This window comes from Rattus norvegicus, chromosome 18 (genome assembly GCF_021556685.1).
Source record: "Rattus norvegicus strain SHRSP/BbbUtx chromosome 18, alternate assembly SHRSP_T2T, whole genome shotgun sequence".
Taxonomy (NCBI): Eukaryota; Metazoa; Chordata; class Mammalia; order Rodentia; family Muridae; genus Rattus; species Rattus norvegicus.
This window is the reverse complement of record NC_141551.1, coordinates 34,310,332-34,328,931: the sequence shown is the minus strand read 5'-3', so window position 1 is coordinate 34,328,931 and position 18,600 is coordinate 34,310,332. Positions and strand designations below refer to the sequence as shown.

At 41.0% G+C, this 18,600-nt stretch overlaps 1 protein-coding gene across 3 annotated transcripts in view; it reads left to right on the top strand.

Annotated features, from left to right (window-relative positions):
* The first annotated feature begins 492 nt into the window (after positions 1-492).
* Lars1 (leucyl-tRNA synthetase 1) overlaps positions 493-18,600 on the top strand; it is a 54,376-nt gene continuing 36,268 nt past the window's right edge. For 2 of the 3 annotated variants that reach the window (XM_087592439.1, XM_087592440.1), the window contains exons 1-10: positions 493-652; positions 4,291-4,415; positions 8,768-8,855; positions 9,229-9,309; positions 12,810-12,947; positions 14,341-14,502; positions 15,791-15,903; positions 16,676-16,739; positions 16,935-17,002; positions 17,210-17,435. In XM_087592439.1, coding sequence (XP_087448565.1) covers positions 647-652; positions 4,291-4,415; positions 8,768-8,855; positions 9,229-9,309; positions 12,810-12,947; positions 14,341-14,502; positions 15,791-15,903; positions 16,676-16,739; positions 16,935-17,002; positions 17,210-17,435 — 1,071 coding nt within the window. In that variant the 5' untranslated portion in view covers positions 493-646. 3 annotated transcript variants of the gene reach the window in all.

Genomic DNA, 18,600 nt, shown 5'->3' with positions numbered 1-18,600 from the left:
AATGTGGCTAGGGAGTGGACTGAGCCACGCTTTGAGAACAGGTGGGTTTCCGATCTCTCGCCTAAAGGTGCAAATTGTTTGGTAAGTACTATTAAATGTCTACTTGCTGAGCTGATGAATGCCACCGGTAATAATAAATACATGGGCATAGTGGCAAGCCATAATTAGCGCCTCACTCGCTGAATAGTAATCAATTCCGCATCCTGGCATCCTGACAGAAGGACAGCTCCACCGGGTGAGAAGGTTGAAGTTCCTAATTCCACCTCTTTTCGGGCACACTTGCAGCAGTCCATCATCCCGAACTGCCTCACGGATCTTGTAGTTCAACCTATAAGTGACACAGACGGTGTCACCAGGCCAATAGCTACAGATAACTTCCGGCGTCGCGTTGTCTTCTGGGAATTGTAGTCCGCAGACGCTTGTTGGCCTCTAGTACTCATAGTCTGGGAACTACAACTCCCTGCTGCCGGCAAGATGCACTCGGGTGTAGTCAGTGAGCTTTGCGATTGCCTCAGCAAGTGTGTAGTGTGTGCTTTGGTGTCCTGAGAGACTAGGCTTCTACGAGTAGGAGGGAAAAGTTGGACCCACATCTCTGAGGGATTCATTGGGGCCATCGTACTGGATCTTGAGTCGTTTGGGCGGCGCCATGGCGGTGAGTTTGGGCGGGAAGAGCGTCCTTAGGTTTGGGCCCTGGAACCCAGCTGGTAGGGTATTCGGGTCTCACCACATGCTGCCTGTCTCCGAGAAGGGAGCTCCTTTTCTGAAAGACGCCTTTCACTCGCTTGAGGCAGGGCTTTCCTGGAGAATTAATTTGCTGCTCTCCCTAGTTGAGCCAGGAACTTACTGTCTTCCCTTTACATTGACTACTTGAATTCCGAATACTGAGTTTCATCATATTTTTAATAAAAGTAGAGGTAAAGAAGAACATTTAACGTTTCAACAACAGCAAAGATCGGGCATCTCACTGTGAATGTGTTTAGTGACCCTGACGCACGGACTTTTAAATATAACCTTAATTTAAAATTAAGCAGCTGGATCCTGTCGCACAGATCTTGTAATCTGAGCTACTTTGGAGACGGAAGCAAGAGGATTGAAAATGAAAGGCTTGCGTGGACTATGAGAATGAGTTCAGAGCCAACCCGAGTAACTTAGCAAGACTGTCTCAGATAAGTGAAAGGGGATCCGGAGATAGCTTAGTGGTAAGAGCTTTTACTTAGCATGATCAGGGCCGTAGGTTCAATCTCCAGAACTGGGTGTGGGAGATTAAATAGTTTATCAGGAAGGAGCGACAGGCTTTCAGAGTTTAGAGGTATTCCTTAAAGCCTCTGGAGCACGGCCGGTCACGAGTTTACAGTTTTCTTCCTGCCATGTTCACCTATCCAGGTGGAGGAGCAGAGCTGACTGGGAAGGGTATTTACAGGTAAGAACAATGACAAGAGGAGCTGGAACTAGAGACGATTTTGCAGGTGGATCCAGAGAGGCAGTGAAATCATAGGACTGGGTGGGCGGGCAGGCTAAGGATTGGTGAAAAAGAAGATATCTATAGAGTTGAAGATGTTTTGGAGGTAGATATTTTTTTTTCCTTTTGATTTAGTCTTATGTAGGCCAGGTGGACCTGAAACTCAGTGCAGCTTCAACTCTGAGTCTTCTTGCTTCTTTCTATATAGGGGACATATTTCAGGGATGCAATATTGTATCTGACTTAAAAGTAACTAATTTGTACTCTTCAGAAGATGATGACTTTCCCCTTCCTTTCTTCCTTTTCTTCCTTCCTTCCTCCCTCCCTCCTTCCCTTTTTCCCTCCCTTCTTCCTTCTCCTTCCTTTTTTTTGGAAGTGTCATTGGAAATTGAACCCAGTGCCTTGCACGTTAGACAAATGGCCTATCATTATATTGTATTTCCACCTTGAAAGAACTATTTATAGTCATTGTAAAATCTTTTGAAGTGATTTTACGCATGATATTGATATCCAGTGTTATGGGAGAAGTAGTGTTAGAGTGCCAGACAGGAAAAGAGGCAGTGACTGATCATTATGGTGATATGTGTGTTTCTGAGCTTGCAATGTTAAATATCTGTAGCTAGAAAATAATATACCTTGTATTCATGCCACACCTTGCAGTTTACAAAAAACTCTTGTGCCCCAAACAGACTGGAGCATTGAGAGAGTACTGAACTGTTAGACCAAAAACCTGATAGAACTTATGTAGATTCTCCATCTAGGAGGGGTGGAGGCTATGATATGGACAGGATAACAAGAGAAAGCAGAAACGGGAGTAAGACGATGGTATCTGACTGTTTTCATCATTCGCTGGCTAGCTGTCTCAAGTTCAGATTTGGTGTCTTGAAAATGATAATCACAGTTCATCCTTCTTAGAGTTGTAAAATTGGGATGATGTTTGTAGGAGTGTCCTAGTAACTGCAGAATAGCAGGGAATGGTGCTGCACACCTTACTCCCAATATGTCAGAGGAAGAAGCAGGAGGATCTCTGTGAGTTCCAGGGTAGTCTGGCCTGCATAGTGAGTGCTAGCTAGGCTGGCCAGGGCTGCATAGTGAGACCGTGTTTCCAAAAGAAAACAACAGAAAACCCAAACCACAAGCAAAATAAATGAACTTCAGAATACCATGGATAAGAAGAGACTTGTTATCTGTTTTGTGTTAGCATTGAAAGCAGAATCAGTAAGCCCTGGAGTAGCGTAGAGGCAGGTTACTTATTAAGAAGTTGTTTTATAGAATGAGAATCTCAGGCATTTCTAATCTTTTGATATTGTGACATGACTTTATCATCTACAAAGTTTGTGCATGAGAATTACACAATCCAATTACCAAAGATAATATTTAAAAACATCTAAGTTTTTAAAGTAACTTTATGATTTTTGTGTTGGATCGCCTTCCCTTTTCTAAGTATTCATGTGGTCTAATTAAATAGGAGCAGTATGGTGACAGTATTACATTGGATGGTCTAATTTCATCTGTCTGTCTGCCTGCCTGCCTGTCTGTCTGTCTGTCTGTCTGTCTTTTTATCTGGGATACTGCCTCTCTTTTTAACCCTATCCTGGAACATACATGTAGCTAAGGCTAGCCTTTGTTTTTTTTTTTTAATATTTATTTTATTTATATGAACCCACTGTTGCTCTCTTCAGACACACCACAAGAGAGGGCATTGGATCCCATTACAGACGGTTGTGAGCCACCATGTGGTTGCTGAGAATTGAACTCAGGACCTCTGGAGGGCTGTTAGTGCTCTTAACTGCAGAGCCATCTCTCCAGCCCTAAGGCTAGCCTTAAACTCAAGGTCATCATCCAACCTCAGCTTCTTGTCGAGTGCTGGTATTGCAAGCTTGTGCCACTGAAGCCAGCTTGCATTTACATTTTAAAAGGTATTTAGAGATGTTTGCATATTGATTTGAAGTAGATAGATAATAACTGATTTTCTCTATGTGCAGAACTTTCTTCATCTGTTTATATATTCAAAAATCATGTAGTGAGCATCTTTAAGGTCAGACCCTGTTAAATGCCAGTTAAGTCACCAGGCAGAGGCCTGGGTAATTCAACCTAACAGAGTTTGTCAATATTATATGTTCTGAAGGTTGGGTACAGATTAGGTAAAAAGAAGAGATACTAAGCATAACTTCAATGCTATCTCTTGCCTGTTTTGTTTGTTTGTTTGCTTGCTTTATTTTCTTCAATGATAACAGGTTTTTTATTTGATTGCTAGAAACTATATGTGTTGAGGTACCATTTGATGTTTCAGTGCATGCACACATTGTGATCAGGTGAACTGTTTGTTCAAACATAACTCCTTCATAGTCTGACCCTTTCTTCTAGTCCATAGTTGCAAGTCTAGGTATATAATCATTTTGGTGTTTCAAGACAGAGTTTCTGTGTAGCAGTCTTGAACCTCACTCTGTAGCCCCGGCTGGCCTTGAATCCATACAGGTCCACCTGCCTCTGCCTCCCGAGTGCTTGGATTCAAGGTGTGCGCCACCCCTTCTGGGCTCAGTAACTACTTTTTAGAATCTTGTTCCTTTACATTTGAAGGTAGGATGGGGAATTTGATCTGCCAGTGAGCTGCTTGATTCTTTGTGAACTTGACTTCTTTTTCCTCTTGGTTTTTCACACCGGGTCTTGTGTAGCCCAGGCTGGCCTCCAGCTTGCTGTGTGGCTGAGAGCGAAGTTGAACTTTGGATGCTCTTCCTTTCACGTCCCAAACGTGGGGGTTGCAGGCGTGTAGCAGCATCCCCGACTCTCACTTTTTAAAGCAAGCCCTTTTGTCTTTTTGTATTTAACAGGAAAGAAAAGGAACAGCCAAAGTAGACTTCTTGAAGAAGATTGAGAAAGAAGTCCAGCAGAAATGGGAAGCGGAGAAAGTGTTTGAAGTCAGCGCGTCTTCACTGGAGAAGCAGAAGCAGAGCAGGTGAGTTTGAGGAGCCTTGGGTTGACTGTCCCAGGAAGGGGAGGTGAGAAAGCGGGGTAATATCTGAGTGGGCTGAATAGTCAAGGCAACTCTCTCCACAGACTTCTTAGAGTTTGTGCATAAGAAGATGTAAAACATAACAAAACAAAAAACACCCAAAACCCATGTATCTGTGTGTGTGCGTGTGTGTGTATGTGTGTCTGTGTGTGTGTGTGTGTGTGTGTGTCTGTCTGTCTGTGTGTCTGTGTGTCTGTGTGTGTGTATTTGTGTGTGTGTTTGCATGACACGTGTGGAGGTCAGAGGACAACTTACAGGAGTTAGTTTGTCAGTTTTCTCCTGCTATGTGGGTTCTGAGGATTGACCTTGAGCCTTTGTCTGCTGAGCCATCTAGCCAGCTGATTCAGATTTTTAAAATTAGTATTTTTTCGCATTTTGACAAAGGGGAATGTTTTGAAGTTTTGTATTTACTGTCTGAAAAGAGCAAAGGTTTTCTTTTTGAGAGATTCTTACCTCCAATACAAATAAAATTTTGTAGGGTCATTGAATTTGTTAATCTTATTCCATAAAAAGTATATTGTTGGGCTGGAGAGATGGTTCAGAGGTTAAGAGCACTGACTGCTCTTCCAAAGGCTCTGAGTTCAATTCCCAGCAACCACATGGTGGCTCATAACCATCTGTAATGAGATCCGATGCCCTCTTCTGGTGCGTCTGAAGATAGCCACAGTGTATGCATATACATAAAGTAAGTAAATAATTCTTTAAAAAAAGTATATTGCTTGATACTAAGGTAATTTTGAGACAAATTGTAGACAGTGATTATGGGAGGGAAAACCAAGAAAAGTATTGTCCTCTCAAAGAATGTCTCAAAAGCTGGATATGGTGGTGCACACTTTTAATACCAACACTCACGAGGCAGAGGCAGGTGGATCTCTGAGTTTGAGGCCAGCCTAGTCTACAGAGCAAATTCCAGGACCACAGGACTACATAGAGAAACCTTGTGTCAAAAAAAGAAAAAACAAAACAAAAAGCCACAATAAATCTGTGTTAAATTAATTTGTACTCATTTTGGATATGTTGACATGTATTCAAGTCAGGCACGGTGGCATATGCCTTAATCCTAGCACTTGCAAGGCAGGCTGATCTTGAGTTCAGGCCAGCCTTGTCTATAAAACAAGTTCCCAGAAGCCAGACCTATATGAGAAATCCTGTCTCAAAAAACAAAAGAAAAATACATGTGTTCAGATAACAGTAGTGGTGGTTAACTGGATTTTCTGTGTGCTAGGCAACAATGTATTCTCATTGAATCTTAAGAATCGTTTATGTTTATTGATGATTATTTTTTAATGTTTATGGGCATTTTGCCTGCATGTATGTCCATGTACTGTGTGGGTACCTGGTGCATATAGAGGCCAGAAGAAGGTGGGGATCCCTTGGGACTGGAATTACAGACAGTTGTGAACTGCCATGTGGGTGCTGTGAACTGAACTCTGGTCTGATAGAAGAGCAGCAGATGCTCTTAACCTTTCCAGTCCCTCTTTCTTTCTTCCTTCCTTTCTTTCTTTCTTTCTTTCTTTCTTTCTTTCTTTCTTTCTTTCTCTCTCTCTCTCTCTCTCTCTCTCTCTCTCTTTCTTTCTTTATTATTATTATTATTATTATTTTATTATTTTTGGATTTCAAGAGAGAGTTTCTCTGTGTAACCCTGGCTGTCCTGGGACAGTGTAGACCAGACTGGTCTTGTATTCAGAAATCTGCTTAATAATCTTTTAAGATGAGGATTTTTTTTAAATTACTTTTACTTTTTTACAGTGTAGCCATTACTCCCCTCTTAATCCCCCCTCCCACATTCCTCCTCCCCATCTCCTCCCCTGTCTCCTAGAGGATGTCCCCCAGGCTTCCCCATTCCCTGGGGCCTCAAGTCTCTGGAGGGTTAGGTGTTTTCTTTCACTGACGCCATAGCAGGCAGTCTTCTGCTGTAAATATGTTGGGGGCCTTGGACCAGTTAGTGTATGCTGCCTGGTTGGTGGCTCAGTGTCTGAGAGATCTCAGAGGTTTGGGTTACTTGAGACTGCTGGTCTTCCTCTCTGTTGTTGTTCTCCTCCTCTGTTTCTTCCAGTCTTCCCCCTAATTCAACCATAGGCGTCCCTGACTTCAGCCCATTGGTTGGGTGTAAGTATCTGCATTTCTCTCAGTCAGTTGCTTCTTGGGCCTCTCGGAGGTCATCCATGGTAGGCTCCTATCTGTAAGCACACCATAGCATCAGTAATAGAGTCAGGCCTTGCAGCCTCCCCTTGAGTTGGATCCCGGTTTGGGCCAGTCGCTAGACTTCCTTTCCCTCAGTTTCTTCTCCATTTTTGTCCCTGAAGTTCTTTCAGACAGGAACAATTCTAGGTCAGAGTTTTTGATTGTGGGATAGCAACCCCATCCCTCCACTTAATGCCCTGTCTTTCTACTGGTGGTGGAGTCTATGAGGTTCCTTTCCCTACTGTTGGGCATTTCATCTAAGGTCCTTGGAGTCCTGAGAGTCTCTCACCTCCCAGGTTTCTGGTACTTTCTAGAGAGTTCCCCCACCTTCTAAGATTTTTATTTTGAAACAAACTCTCACACTGTCAGGCTGACCTCAAACTTGCCACACAGCACAGAATGACCTGAGTTGATCCTCTGCCTCTACCTCCTTCACCTAGGATCACAGGCATGTGTCACCATGCTTGATCTACGTGATGTTGGGATTAGACCCAGGGCAAGCACTCTACTAACTAAGCTATCCCGGTAAACAATTTTTTTTTTTTTTACTATGTTTTATAGATGGTAAGACAGAGACAGACAGAGAGGCTAAGTAAATATCTCAAAGTTGATAAGAGTTCACAGGCTGTGTGTCTTTTATATTCCCTGATCTCCTTTTGTTTTTGTTTTGTTTTTTTTGAGACAGGGTCTCTGTTATGTAGCTCTGGATGTTCTGAAACTAGCTATATATACCAGCTTGGCTCTGCCTCCCCAGTGCTGGGATAAAAGCATGTCCTCTGTACCTGCCTCTGTCCTTCTAAAGTATGAACCATTATGGTGAGACCGTGGACTGCTTTTTGGGCTTACTAATTCTATAGTTTGTCCTCTTGACTTACTACTTAGCTGTGCGCTAATGGGATGCATGGGGTATGATGGACTTGCTGGCCTACCTACTTATCGTTATACCTTGACCTACTGCTCGTTGCATCTGCTGTTTGGTTTTAGAATTTTAGTCCACTTTAAAGAAGTTTAGTCAAAATGAATCACAATAATGCTTTGCTCAGTGAGATATGTTGAGTAATGTTGAAAACATTATTAATATTGTGAAAAGGAATTGTAAATATATAAAAGCATACTGTGCTTTATATAAAGTCTACGAGTGAGCCGCACTAAGTGATTCATTGTCAAAGATCATGTCCATATTTGTGAACTATGGGAAAGAAGAAAATGACCTAAGGCCAACTAGAGGTTAATGTTTTTTCCCTTGTGGGGAGCAGAGAGCACAAGTGGGTATTGTCACTGAGTTATAACTGGGACGGTACATTTGTAAGTGCTCAGTTGTGGTACACACCATAATAAAATAAAAATTAATTTTATTTTATTTTATTTTATTTTTTGAGACAGGGCCTTATGTGTATGTGTAGCTGACCTGGAGCTCACTATTTCCCTCAGAGATCTGTTGTTTCTGCCTTCCATCCTGACTGAAAAATGAACACTTACAAATATTCCATTTATGCTGTGTGATGTAAACACATAGGTTACAAATACTTCTTGTTGAAAAGGGAGATAGTGTGAGAAATGAAACAGTCACTTATGAATACGTGATGTTTTCAGAGCCTTGAGCTTTTAATTTGAGGTTTACACACCTGATATCTGTTTTTGAGACAGTCTTTGTAGCTTTAGCTGGCCTAGAGTGTTTTATAGGAACCATGTTGGGCTCAAATTCACAGAGCTACACCTGTTTTTGACTCCCGACTGGTGGGATTAAAGGCATGGCCAGCCTAAAACTTGATACCTTTTAAATAGGTAAACTTCATTGTATTTTTAAAAGGATTTTATTTTTGTGTTATGTAAATGAGTTGTTTTGCCTGTATATAACAGTGAGTGCAGTGCCTGCAGAGTTTAGAAGAATTACAGATGAGTGTGAGTTGTCATGTGGGTGCTGGGAGCCCAACCCAGGTCTTATAAGAGCAGCAATCACTCTTAAACGCTGAGCCATCTCTCCAGCTCCTTAAGTAGCCGGACTCTAAGCAGAGTACTTATATAACAAGCATCCTTTCCATCCCATCACTTATTATGAAAGAAATGTAATGCTTTCTTTTGTACTTTTTTCCTACATGATTCTTCTGCAGCAAGGGCAAATACTTTGTCACCTTTCCATATCCATACATGAATGGACGCCTTCATTTGGGACACACGTTTTCCTTATCCAAGTGTGAGGTAAAACTCTTAAGTTTACTAAGACAGGATGGGGAGGATCTATAGTAAATACCAGGTTGAAGAATATTGTATGTATAGAATTTATTTCCTATTAAAATCAAATTCTTACTTAAAGAGTAATTTTGATAGTTGAACTTTTATAGTCTTGTTTGCATGCCATATGTATATTTGTTCAGGGTTCTAGACATGTGTGCATGTTCAAAATTTGTGTGTTAGTGAAAAACATTGAAAGGATAGTACACTAGAATTGTTCAGTGATGGATGTCTGGTGTTCTAAAGCTAGGAAGAGAGAAACAGTGTTTCTGTCAAAGTTAGCATTTTGTGTGTGTCTACCATTTATATCTATAATTGAGGTTTGACTTTCTTCCCATAGTTTGCAGTAGGATACCAGAGATTAAAAGGAAAAAGCTGTCTGTTTCCCTTCGGGTTACACTGTACCGGTATGCCTATTAAGGTAAGACTGCATAGAGGGTTGGGTCTACTCTTTAGCTTAGAGTAACAATAATACCAGATTCCTGGTCTTGGGATTGGATTTTCGCATTGCACCAAATGAGTTGAATTTTTTTACAGTGAAAATTAAATTATAAAAATGTTGGAAGGGCTAGGGAGATGGCTAATTGGGTAAAACACTTGCCAAGCAAGCCTGATGACCTAAGTTTGGAGGCCCAGAATCCCCCTAAAAGCTAGACACAGCAGAACATGCAGACGTATAATATCATTGTGCTCCTACCAGGGAATGGGTGCAGAAAAATGCCAAAAACCTGGGGTCAATTAGCCCCTATCTCAAGATGGAGGCCCAGGACTGGCAGCTGAGGTTATCCCCTGACTTCCACACATGTGTTCATGCATGTGCTCACACAAACTATTTGAAGAAGGGCTTGAGTAAAGTATACATTAGCCAGGTGTGGTCTTTTGGAGGCTGACACAAGAGGACACTCAGGGCTTGAGGCCAATCTGAACAACACTGTGTGACCCAGTTTCAGGGACCCGGAAGGAGAAGTACACAGCACACAGAAATGTGCAAATGATTTCTGTTTGGATTTTTTTTAATGTGTTTTAAGTAATTTATACTTTCATATCTGTTGGAATTGGGTAATTATAAAGTATACAGTGATTATACATTTGTATACACAGAAGGGCAAGATAATACACATATTTTGACCATTTTGCAAGTTCATATCTTCATTTGCTGCTGGTGCATGATAGTGCACACCTCTAATCTCAGCACTTGGGAGGTAGATTTGGGGGATAGTTTACAAATTTGAGGTCAGCATGATGTATACAGTGACTTCCAGGCCAGCCAAATCCACAGTGAGACCCTGTCTCAAAAACACAATTCTAGCACTCAGGAGGCAGAGGCCAGCAGATCTCTGAGCCTGCAGCCAGCCTGGTCTATGAGTCAGCATAAGAAGTTCAGGCCAGCCAGATCTACGTAGTGAGACCTCTCTCAAAACAAGACAAAACAAAACAAAAGCTTAATTTAGAGGTAATTCCCAAACCCCCCATCCAAAAAAAAAAAAAAAAAAAAAAAAAAAGAAAAAGATCAGAAAACTAGAATTTAAAAGATTCTCTTCTCTTTTTTTTTTGAGACAAAAACACCTACAAAGACATTTTGTAGGCTCTGGCTGTGCTGGAACTCATGTAAACCAGGCTAGACTGAACTCACAGCTCCTCCTTTCTCTGTCTTCTGAGTGCTGAGATTAAAAGCATGGGTCACTGACTGAAAACAATTTTAAATGTAACAATGGAATTAGGAATTTCTTTTTCTTTTTTCTTTTTTTTTTCTTTTTTTTTTGGTAAGACGATTTCTCATGTAGCCTAGGCTGTCCTTGAACTTGCTGTGTAGCTAGGATGACCTGCCTTTGCCTACTAAGTGCTGGAAATACAGGTGGTGCCATCATACCTGGTGTACGTGGTAGGGGGTTATAGATCCCAGGACTTCGTGTGGCTACAGTGAGCACTGTGAGGCCCAAGCTGCACCCCAGCCCAGGAACTTCTTACTCCCTAGCCTGTTGTCTTGTCCAGTGTCTGACTTGCAGAAGAGGTGCAAGGATGGCATGGGGAATACATAATACTTTTGCTTACAGTTTGCTGCCTTTGCTTTAGCTCTGGCAGCTCAGACCTGGGCGCTCCAGCCTGTCTTGTAATTACCCTTGTACTTTGTGCAAGCGAGTTGCCGATGTCATGCTATCCACCTGACTGTCAGTGTGCATCTCTCTATAAACACAGAATGCATCTCGTGTGTATCTCTATAATGTGCATCACTTTTGTATCACCCGTCGCTTGCAATGCGAACCTCTTTGTAGTGTGCATCCCACGGTCTTCATCTCACTTGCAGCATGCACCTTTATTTCCTTTACAGCATGCATCTGTCTTGTGGTGTGCACCTTTGGAAAGCAAGGTCATTTGGTGCATCAGTGCAGTCTCATCATCTCCCTCTGACTGAGCATATCACTGAACATACCCTTTTGACTGATGGCATTGCCTTCTACTCTGTAATTAGAGTCCTTTGATCATCTCGGATGTTGTTCCTGGTTTCACAATTTCTTTTGTGAGTTAGGCTTTACATGTAGTTCGCTTTAGACTTTTAGTTGTTTGTTATGGATGTTAATGTTTGGATTAGATACTTTGAAAAGAGTACTACATAAATGAGGCGTAAGCTTCCCAGGGCATCACAACAGAAAGCACACAATGGCAGCCTGTCCATTTTAGTAATATTATGTTAAAACCTATGGCATAGTTCCTCATTCTAAGGCCATCTTCTTTTGTAATTAAAACGTAGCCTACCCACGAGATGGTGGTGCATGCCTTTATTTCAGTACTTGGGAGGCAGAGGCAGGTGGTTGTCTGAGTTGGAGGCCAGCCTGGCCTACGGAAGGAGTTGCAAGATTGCCAGGGCTACACAGAGAAACCCTGTCTGGGGAAAAACATAGTTTATGGGGACAATGGGACATATTGAGAACCTCTAGATGGCCTATTATTCAGTGACCTTGTGGCTTGAATGTCTTTTGATGGTCTTGGCTTACTTTACTTACTGTATTTGTGTTACAAAATGATGATGCTTTTTGTATGTGTATGTGGAGTCCAGTATCAGTTCTCTAACACTGGGTCACATCTTTACACCAGTGGTAGAGACTTGTTCCTTTCAGTACTGGATTTTGAGGCAGGGCCTTGCTTTACAGGTAAATAGTCTCTCCATGCCTCAATTACTTTCCTATTTCTTTCTATTTAATTTTTTTTTGTTGAGGTAGTATTCTTAAATTGCCCAGGATGGCCTTGAGCTTGCAATCCCCTTGCCTCAGCATCCAGAACAGCTCTATGTGCCCACTAGGGTCACTTCAAACAATACCTTTCTAGTTGTATCTTACTTATTAACTGAAACTCTTCTGGGTGTGAGCCCTTCCTTACTCTGATAATTTTGGTCCTGTCCTTTTGAGGACTTTTCTGGTTTGAAAGTGGACCCATGACACAACTGGGAAGAGCTATGGTGGAAAGCACAGTTGTGTAGCTCCTTAGTCTTTCCCTTACATCACTTCCTGTCAGTGTTTGTTTTCTTACTCTCTGTCCTGTCTACATAGCAGGGGTGCTCATAGATCACAAGGGGTACGCATTTACGTTCCACTGCAAAGACAAGAATAGTCTTCAAAGTGAGAGACTGTTCAGGTTGTTACCTAAAATGACAAACTGCTGTATGTGTCTTTGCATTTCTGCTGTTCCGTGCATCAGCACGCTTCATTGAGTACTGTAGATACTGAATAGAATACAAACTGTATCAGTGCATTTTGAGGTATGTGATTTGCATTTTTTGGGTTTTCTATAGTGATAATGTATTTAATGATCTGTATGTTTATACACATGTTGCACAAAATTTCAGAAAGCCAATTTTAGTTGGCCCTGGAAACAGCATTATTTCCTTGAGTTCTGAATTTGGCTCTCCCAAATGTTTCGGTCTAGGCATGTGCTGACAAGCTGAAAAGGGAGATAGAGCTGTATGGCTGCCCTCCTGATTTTCCAGAGGAGGAGGAGGAAGAGGAAGAAAGCAGTGCTAAACCTGGAGATATAGTAATGAAGGATAAAGCCAAAGGGAAAAAGGTTTGCTGCTCACTTATGTCTCGGTTAATGTTTCCATCGGTTTGGCTTATCTGTACATAACCAGTGTGGCACTGTACCTGACACAGGAACTGGACTTGATAATTTAAAGACAGTATCGAACCAAGGCTGTTTAGATGGGTCGGCTCTCCAGGTGAGCACACACCTCCATCCCAGCAGTCCACTGTTGCGCTGGGAGAAAGAGACAGAGGAAGCCCTCAAAGCCTGAGGGCCAGGGAGGCTGGAGTCACAGCACCGAACAACAAGCTGGAAGGCTAGAAATGCTACCACAGGTTGTCCTGGCCTCCGTGTGTACACCAAAGATACCGAGGAGGATGCACACAGCATACCCCACACATGTACCCCAAAGGTGAAAACTACATCAGACCAAGGGGCCCATGCTCCAGTCCCCGTTCCTTCATGTGGCTTATGATCACTGTAACTCTAGTCTCGGGTATCCGACCCCCTCTTTTTGGCCTCATGATACAAGGCATCTATGCAGGTAAAGCACCTGTATAGAATACTCATTTTTAAAAACTCAACAAAATGTCGTCTGGCTGTATTGCTTTCGCTCTAATTTGATATATTTTTGATTTAAAAGAGATTCAGGATAGCGTAGCACTCCAGCATAACCTTTGCCCACCTCCTGTCACTCTTCTGTAACTATGATATAGTCATTCTATCTAAGCAACTAACGTCAGTACAGTGCTGAACAACAAACTGAGAGTTCACCTGAAGATTTTTTAAAAAGAGGACCTTATTGTTTTAAAGATTTATTTATTTTTATTGTTTTAATTTATTTTATATATGTGAGTACACTGTCTCTGTCTTCAGACACACCAGAAGAGGGCATCAGACCTCATTACAGATGGTTATGAGCCACCATGTGGTTGCTGGCAATTGAACTCAGGACCTCTGGAAGAGCAGTCAGTGCTCTTAACCCCTGAGCCACCTCTCCAGCCCCTAAAGACTTACTTTTAATTATGTGTATATGTGTATGTCTTTGTGTGAGTATAAGAGGGTACTTACAGAGTCTGGAAGAAGGTGTTGAATCCCCTGGAACTGGAGTTACAGGCAGTTGTGAACAACCTGACATGGTTGCTGGGAATCAAATGTGTGTCCTCTGCATCAGCAGTATTCACTCATAATTGCTTAGATTTACTTGATTTAGAAAGTGTGTGTGAGTGTGAGTGTGTGTGTGTGAGAGTGTATGTGTGTATGTGTGTGTGTGTGTGTGTGTGTGTGTGTATGTGTGTTGCTAGGGCTACACAGTGAGACCCTTTCTTAAAAAGAAACAAACAGAATTACCAAATAGGATCATTAAATTAAATTACTGTAGTCTGGGATGCTGGACAGTGGTTGGGCGTGCTTTAATGGAGTTCGTGTGTGTTTTCAGAGTAAAGCCGCTGCTAAAGCAGGATCTTCTAAGTACCAGTGGAACATTATGAAATCCCTTGGGCTCTCTGATGAAGACATCGCGAAGTTTTCTGAAGCAGAACATTGGCTTGATTATTTCCCACCACTGGCTGTTCAGGATCTGAAGAAAATAGGTTTGAAGGTATGCCATCACCTTTGGTGTTAAAATAAAAAATATATGGAAAACAAATCTACAATAATATATTTTGGCTGAATGTCAAAAATAATTTGAATTAGATTGGCAACTACTGGGGCTTAATGTAAGGAAGAAAAACTTCAATATCTGTCTTATCAGAGTAAATTTATTAGCAAATGGTAGAAAGGGATTTTATTTAAAGAATATGAAGATAATAAAGTTTAACTTGAGTATGTTGACTATATTATTTATTAAATTTATTGTAAATATTATATGTTAGCTAATATGTAAGAATGGTTTTATTTTTTTATTTTGTTTCTTGTTTTTCTAGAGAGAGTTTTTCCGTGTATCCCTAGCTGGCTTGGAACTCTGTAGAATAGGCTAACTTCAAACTCAGAGATCCTCCTGTCTCTGCCTCCTTCCTGAGTGTGGGAATGCCCAGCAAGTATGTGTGTTGTTAAGCCTATCAATTAAACAAAATATTTTAATGATTTATATGTATTCAATATATGGAGCTGGAAATTTTTAATACATGATTTAATTTTAAGTTGTCGTAAAGAGTAGGAAGATAACAGTTGACTTATAAGAATCCTTGTTTATCGGGGTTGGGGACTTAGCTCAGTGGTAGAGCGCTTGCCTAGCAAGCACAAGGCCCTGGGTTCGGTCCTCAGCTCCAAAAAAAAAAAAAAAAATAATAATAATAATAAAAAGAATCCTTTTTTATAAGAATTATCTTGGGGCTAGAGGTCCTGAGTTCAAATATTCAATATATGGAGCTGGAAATTTTTAATACATGATTTAATTTTAAGTTGTAGTAAAGAGTAGGAAGGTAAACAGTTGACTTATAAGAATCCTTGTTTATAAGAATTATCTTGGGGCTGGAGTGGTGGCTCAGCAGTTAAGAGCACTGACTGCTCTTCCCAAGGTCCTGAGTTCAAATCCCAGCAACCACATGGTAGTTCACAACCATTTGTAATGGGATTTGATGCCTTCTTCTGGTGTGTCTGAAGACAGCTATAATGCACTTATATACATAAAATAAATAAGTAAATCTTAAAAAAAAAAGAATTATCCTTTTGGGGATGGAGAGATGGCTCAGGGGTTAAGAGTATTGACTGCTCTCACAGAGGTCCTGAGTGCAGTTCCCAGCACCCTATGGTGGCTCACAACCACTTGTAATGGGAACCAATGCTATTTTCTGGTATGCCTTAAGAGAGCGACAGTGCACTCACATAAAATAAATAAATAAATGCTTTTTTAAAGAAAGAATTCTCTTTCTCTTTTCTTTCTCTAGGTAGACTGGCGGCGTTCCTTCATCACCACGGATGTGAATCCTTACTATGATTCTTTTGTCAGGTGGCAATTTTTAACTTTAAGAGAAAGAAATAAAATTAAATTCGGGAAGCGGTGAGTTTGTTTTCTTTCATTATAATAAAGTAAAAACCATAATTCTTGTACAATTCAGTACATGTGTTCTGTGTGTCCACCCATCTGTCGTCTGTCTGTCTGTTCTGTCTCTTTTCTCTTTTTTCATCACTCTCTCCTTGTTTGTTGTATCTTTTGTTTTTGTTAACTCTTGACAGGGTCTTATTTTTCTATTTTCATTTTGTGTGTGTGTGTGTGTGTGTGTGTGTGTGTGTGTGTGTGTGTGTGTGTGTATGTGTGTGTGTGTGTGTGTTGAGTTTAGGACCTTGTAACTTCTTAACAGGCATTTTGTCCCTGAGCTACATTTTCAGGTTCTTGCTGGTCAGTGTCTTAATTTCTCCTGAGTTTTTTATTTTCAGCAACTAGAACCAGAGAGAATGGGATGATTCTGTTCAGTATTCTTAGCAAACCACTAGCAGAATTATTTTATTTTGTTTTGGCATATACTTCTATGTGTAGATCAAGTAAAAGTGACTTATAGTTCATATGTGAATTTATCTTAAAGTTTTGTTTCATTACCAAAGGCTCAGGTTAGTCCATAGTTCTCAGGAGTGTTCCTTTTCATGAAGGTGTAGACGTTAGTAGCTATGCTTACAGAACCACTCATCAAAGCATAACTAATAGATTTATAGACACTGGCTCAGACGAGGGGGTTAGCTATGACTCACACTTGTACAGTATTATTGACATTGGTTAAGTTACAATGTAACTTGAATTATATGACAATATTTACTGCTTACTGCTCTTTTTTTAGGTACACTATTTATTCCCCAAAAGATGGACAGCCTTGCATGGATCATGACAGACAAACCGGAGAGGTGATTATCTCGGGCACCAAATAGTTACTGTAATACTCTTTAGTGTACCCACACCAAGAGCACACTCTCATTAGACAGAAGAATTCATTCCCATAGGCTTGAGTTGATGTCAGAAATTAGAAGGAGATTCCTCCATAACTAGCAGGTTGAATCCACATCTTTTCCCTTAGAGGTTTGCCTTGTTTATTTGTTTAGGGTGTTGGACCTCAGGAATATACCCTAGTCAAACTGAAGGTGCTTGATCCATACCCATCAAAATTAAGGTAGGTTTGTTAAAAATTATTATTACTATTATTATTATTATTAATTTGAAGGCTGGGTTTTGCTTTGCAGCCTAGTGCTCTTACCTCAGCCTTCTGGGAACTAAGATTATGGATGCCAGTATATCTGACTTGATTTATCATTTTGAACAATCAGGTAACTATGAGGGAATCCATAATTTTAGTATAAATATATGCTTTTCTTCTTAGTGGCCTGAAAGGGAAAAATATCTTCCTAGTAGCTGCCACACTCAGACCTGAGACTATGTTTGGACAGACAAATTGTTGGGTTCGGCCTGATATGAAATACATTGGGTTTGAGACAGCAAATGGAGACATATTCATCTGTACCCAGAGAGCAGCCAGGAATATGTCATACCAAGGCTTCACCAAGCACAATGGCGTGGTGCCGGTTGTGAAGGAGTTAATGGGAGAGGTGAGTTGGGGAGCATACTCTCAATTTTCACTCGTATAATTAGAGGGAAGTATTATTGGTAGAGCTGGAAAAAAAAACATCAAAAATCCTTGTACTTAAACTATCTGTGGGGTAATGTGTGCAGGGCATTTTTGTTTTGCTGACTTGTTTCATATGTATTGGCTTAAGCAAGCCCCACTCAAGTCAAGGCACAGAGCTGTCTTAGTGTTCTCTAGAAGGCTCTGCCAGGCCGAATCCTCACGCCTCCAAAGGGGCCTCTGCCCCTCTTCATCCATGCTAAGTGCTGTACTTGAACTTGACCTGTTGGAATGTTCTGTGTGTCCAGCCAACCCCAGCATTCTGGTTGTGGCTTATATGTGCTGTGTGTGATTGCCTTTTTATTTACTGGATAGCAGTAACTGCATTATCCCTAAAGTCGTGGTTTTGGACTTTGTTTCAACTTAGAAGTATTTGATTAAAGAATACATAGTTCTTCCTTGGGTTAATAGCTCCACGAGAGTAATGTTTTTGTAAACATTGCCTATGTTCCTGAGATTGGAATGAGAACTACTTTTCTCCTATTTAGTAAATGATGTCCTTGGTTCCTTTTTTTTTTTTTTTTTTTTTTTAAAGATTTATTTATTCTATATAAGTACATTGTAGCTATCTTCAGACACACCAGAAGAGGGCATCAGATCTTATTACAGATGGTTGTGAGCCACCATGTGGTTGCTGGGATTTGAACTCAGGACCTCTGGAAGAGCAGTCAGTGCTCTTAACCACTGAGCCATCTCTCCAGCCCCGTCCTTGGTTCCTTTTACAGGAAATATGTGATAGACTATTGTCTTGCTTTTAGTTGAGTTTTATTTCTTATGTTGTCGGGGTTTGTTGTTGTTGCTGCTGTTTTTGTTTGTTTGTTTATGAGAAAGGCTCTTATGTAGCCCAGGCTAGCATTAAGATTGCTACATAGCCAATGATGTAGCATTAAATATCTTGTCTCTGCCTTCTGAGTGCTGGGATTGCAGGCATGTTCATGACACTCAGTGTTAATGTGATGGGGCAGGTTTTTTTTTTTTTTTAAAGTATCTGAGTACACTGTTGCTGTCTTCAGACACACCAGAAGAGGGCATCAGATTCTATTACAGATGGTTGTGAGCCACCATGTGGTTGCTGGGAATTGAACTCA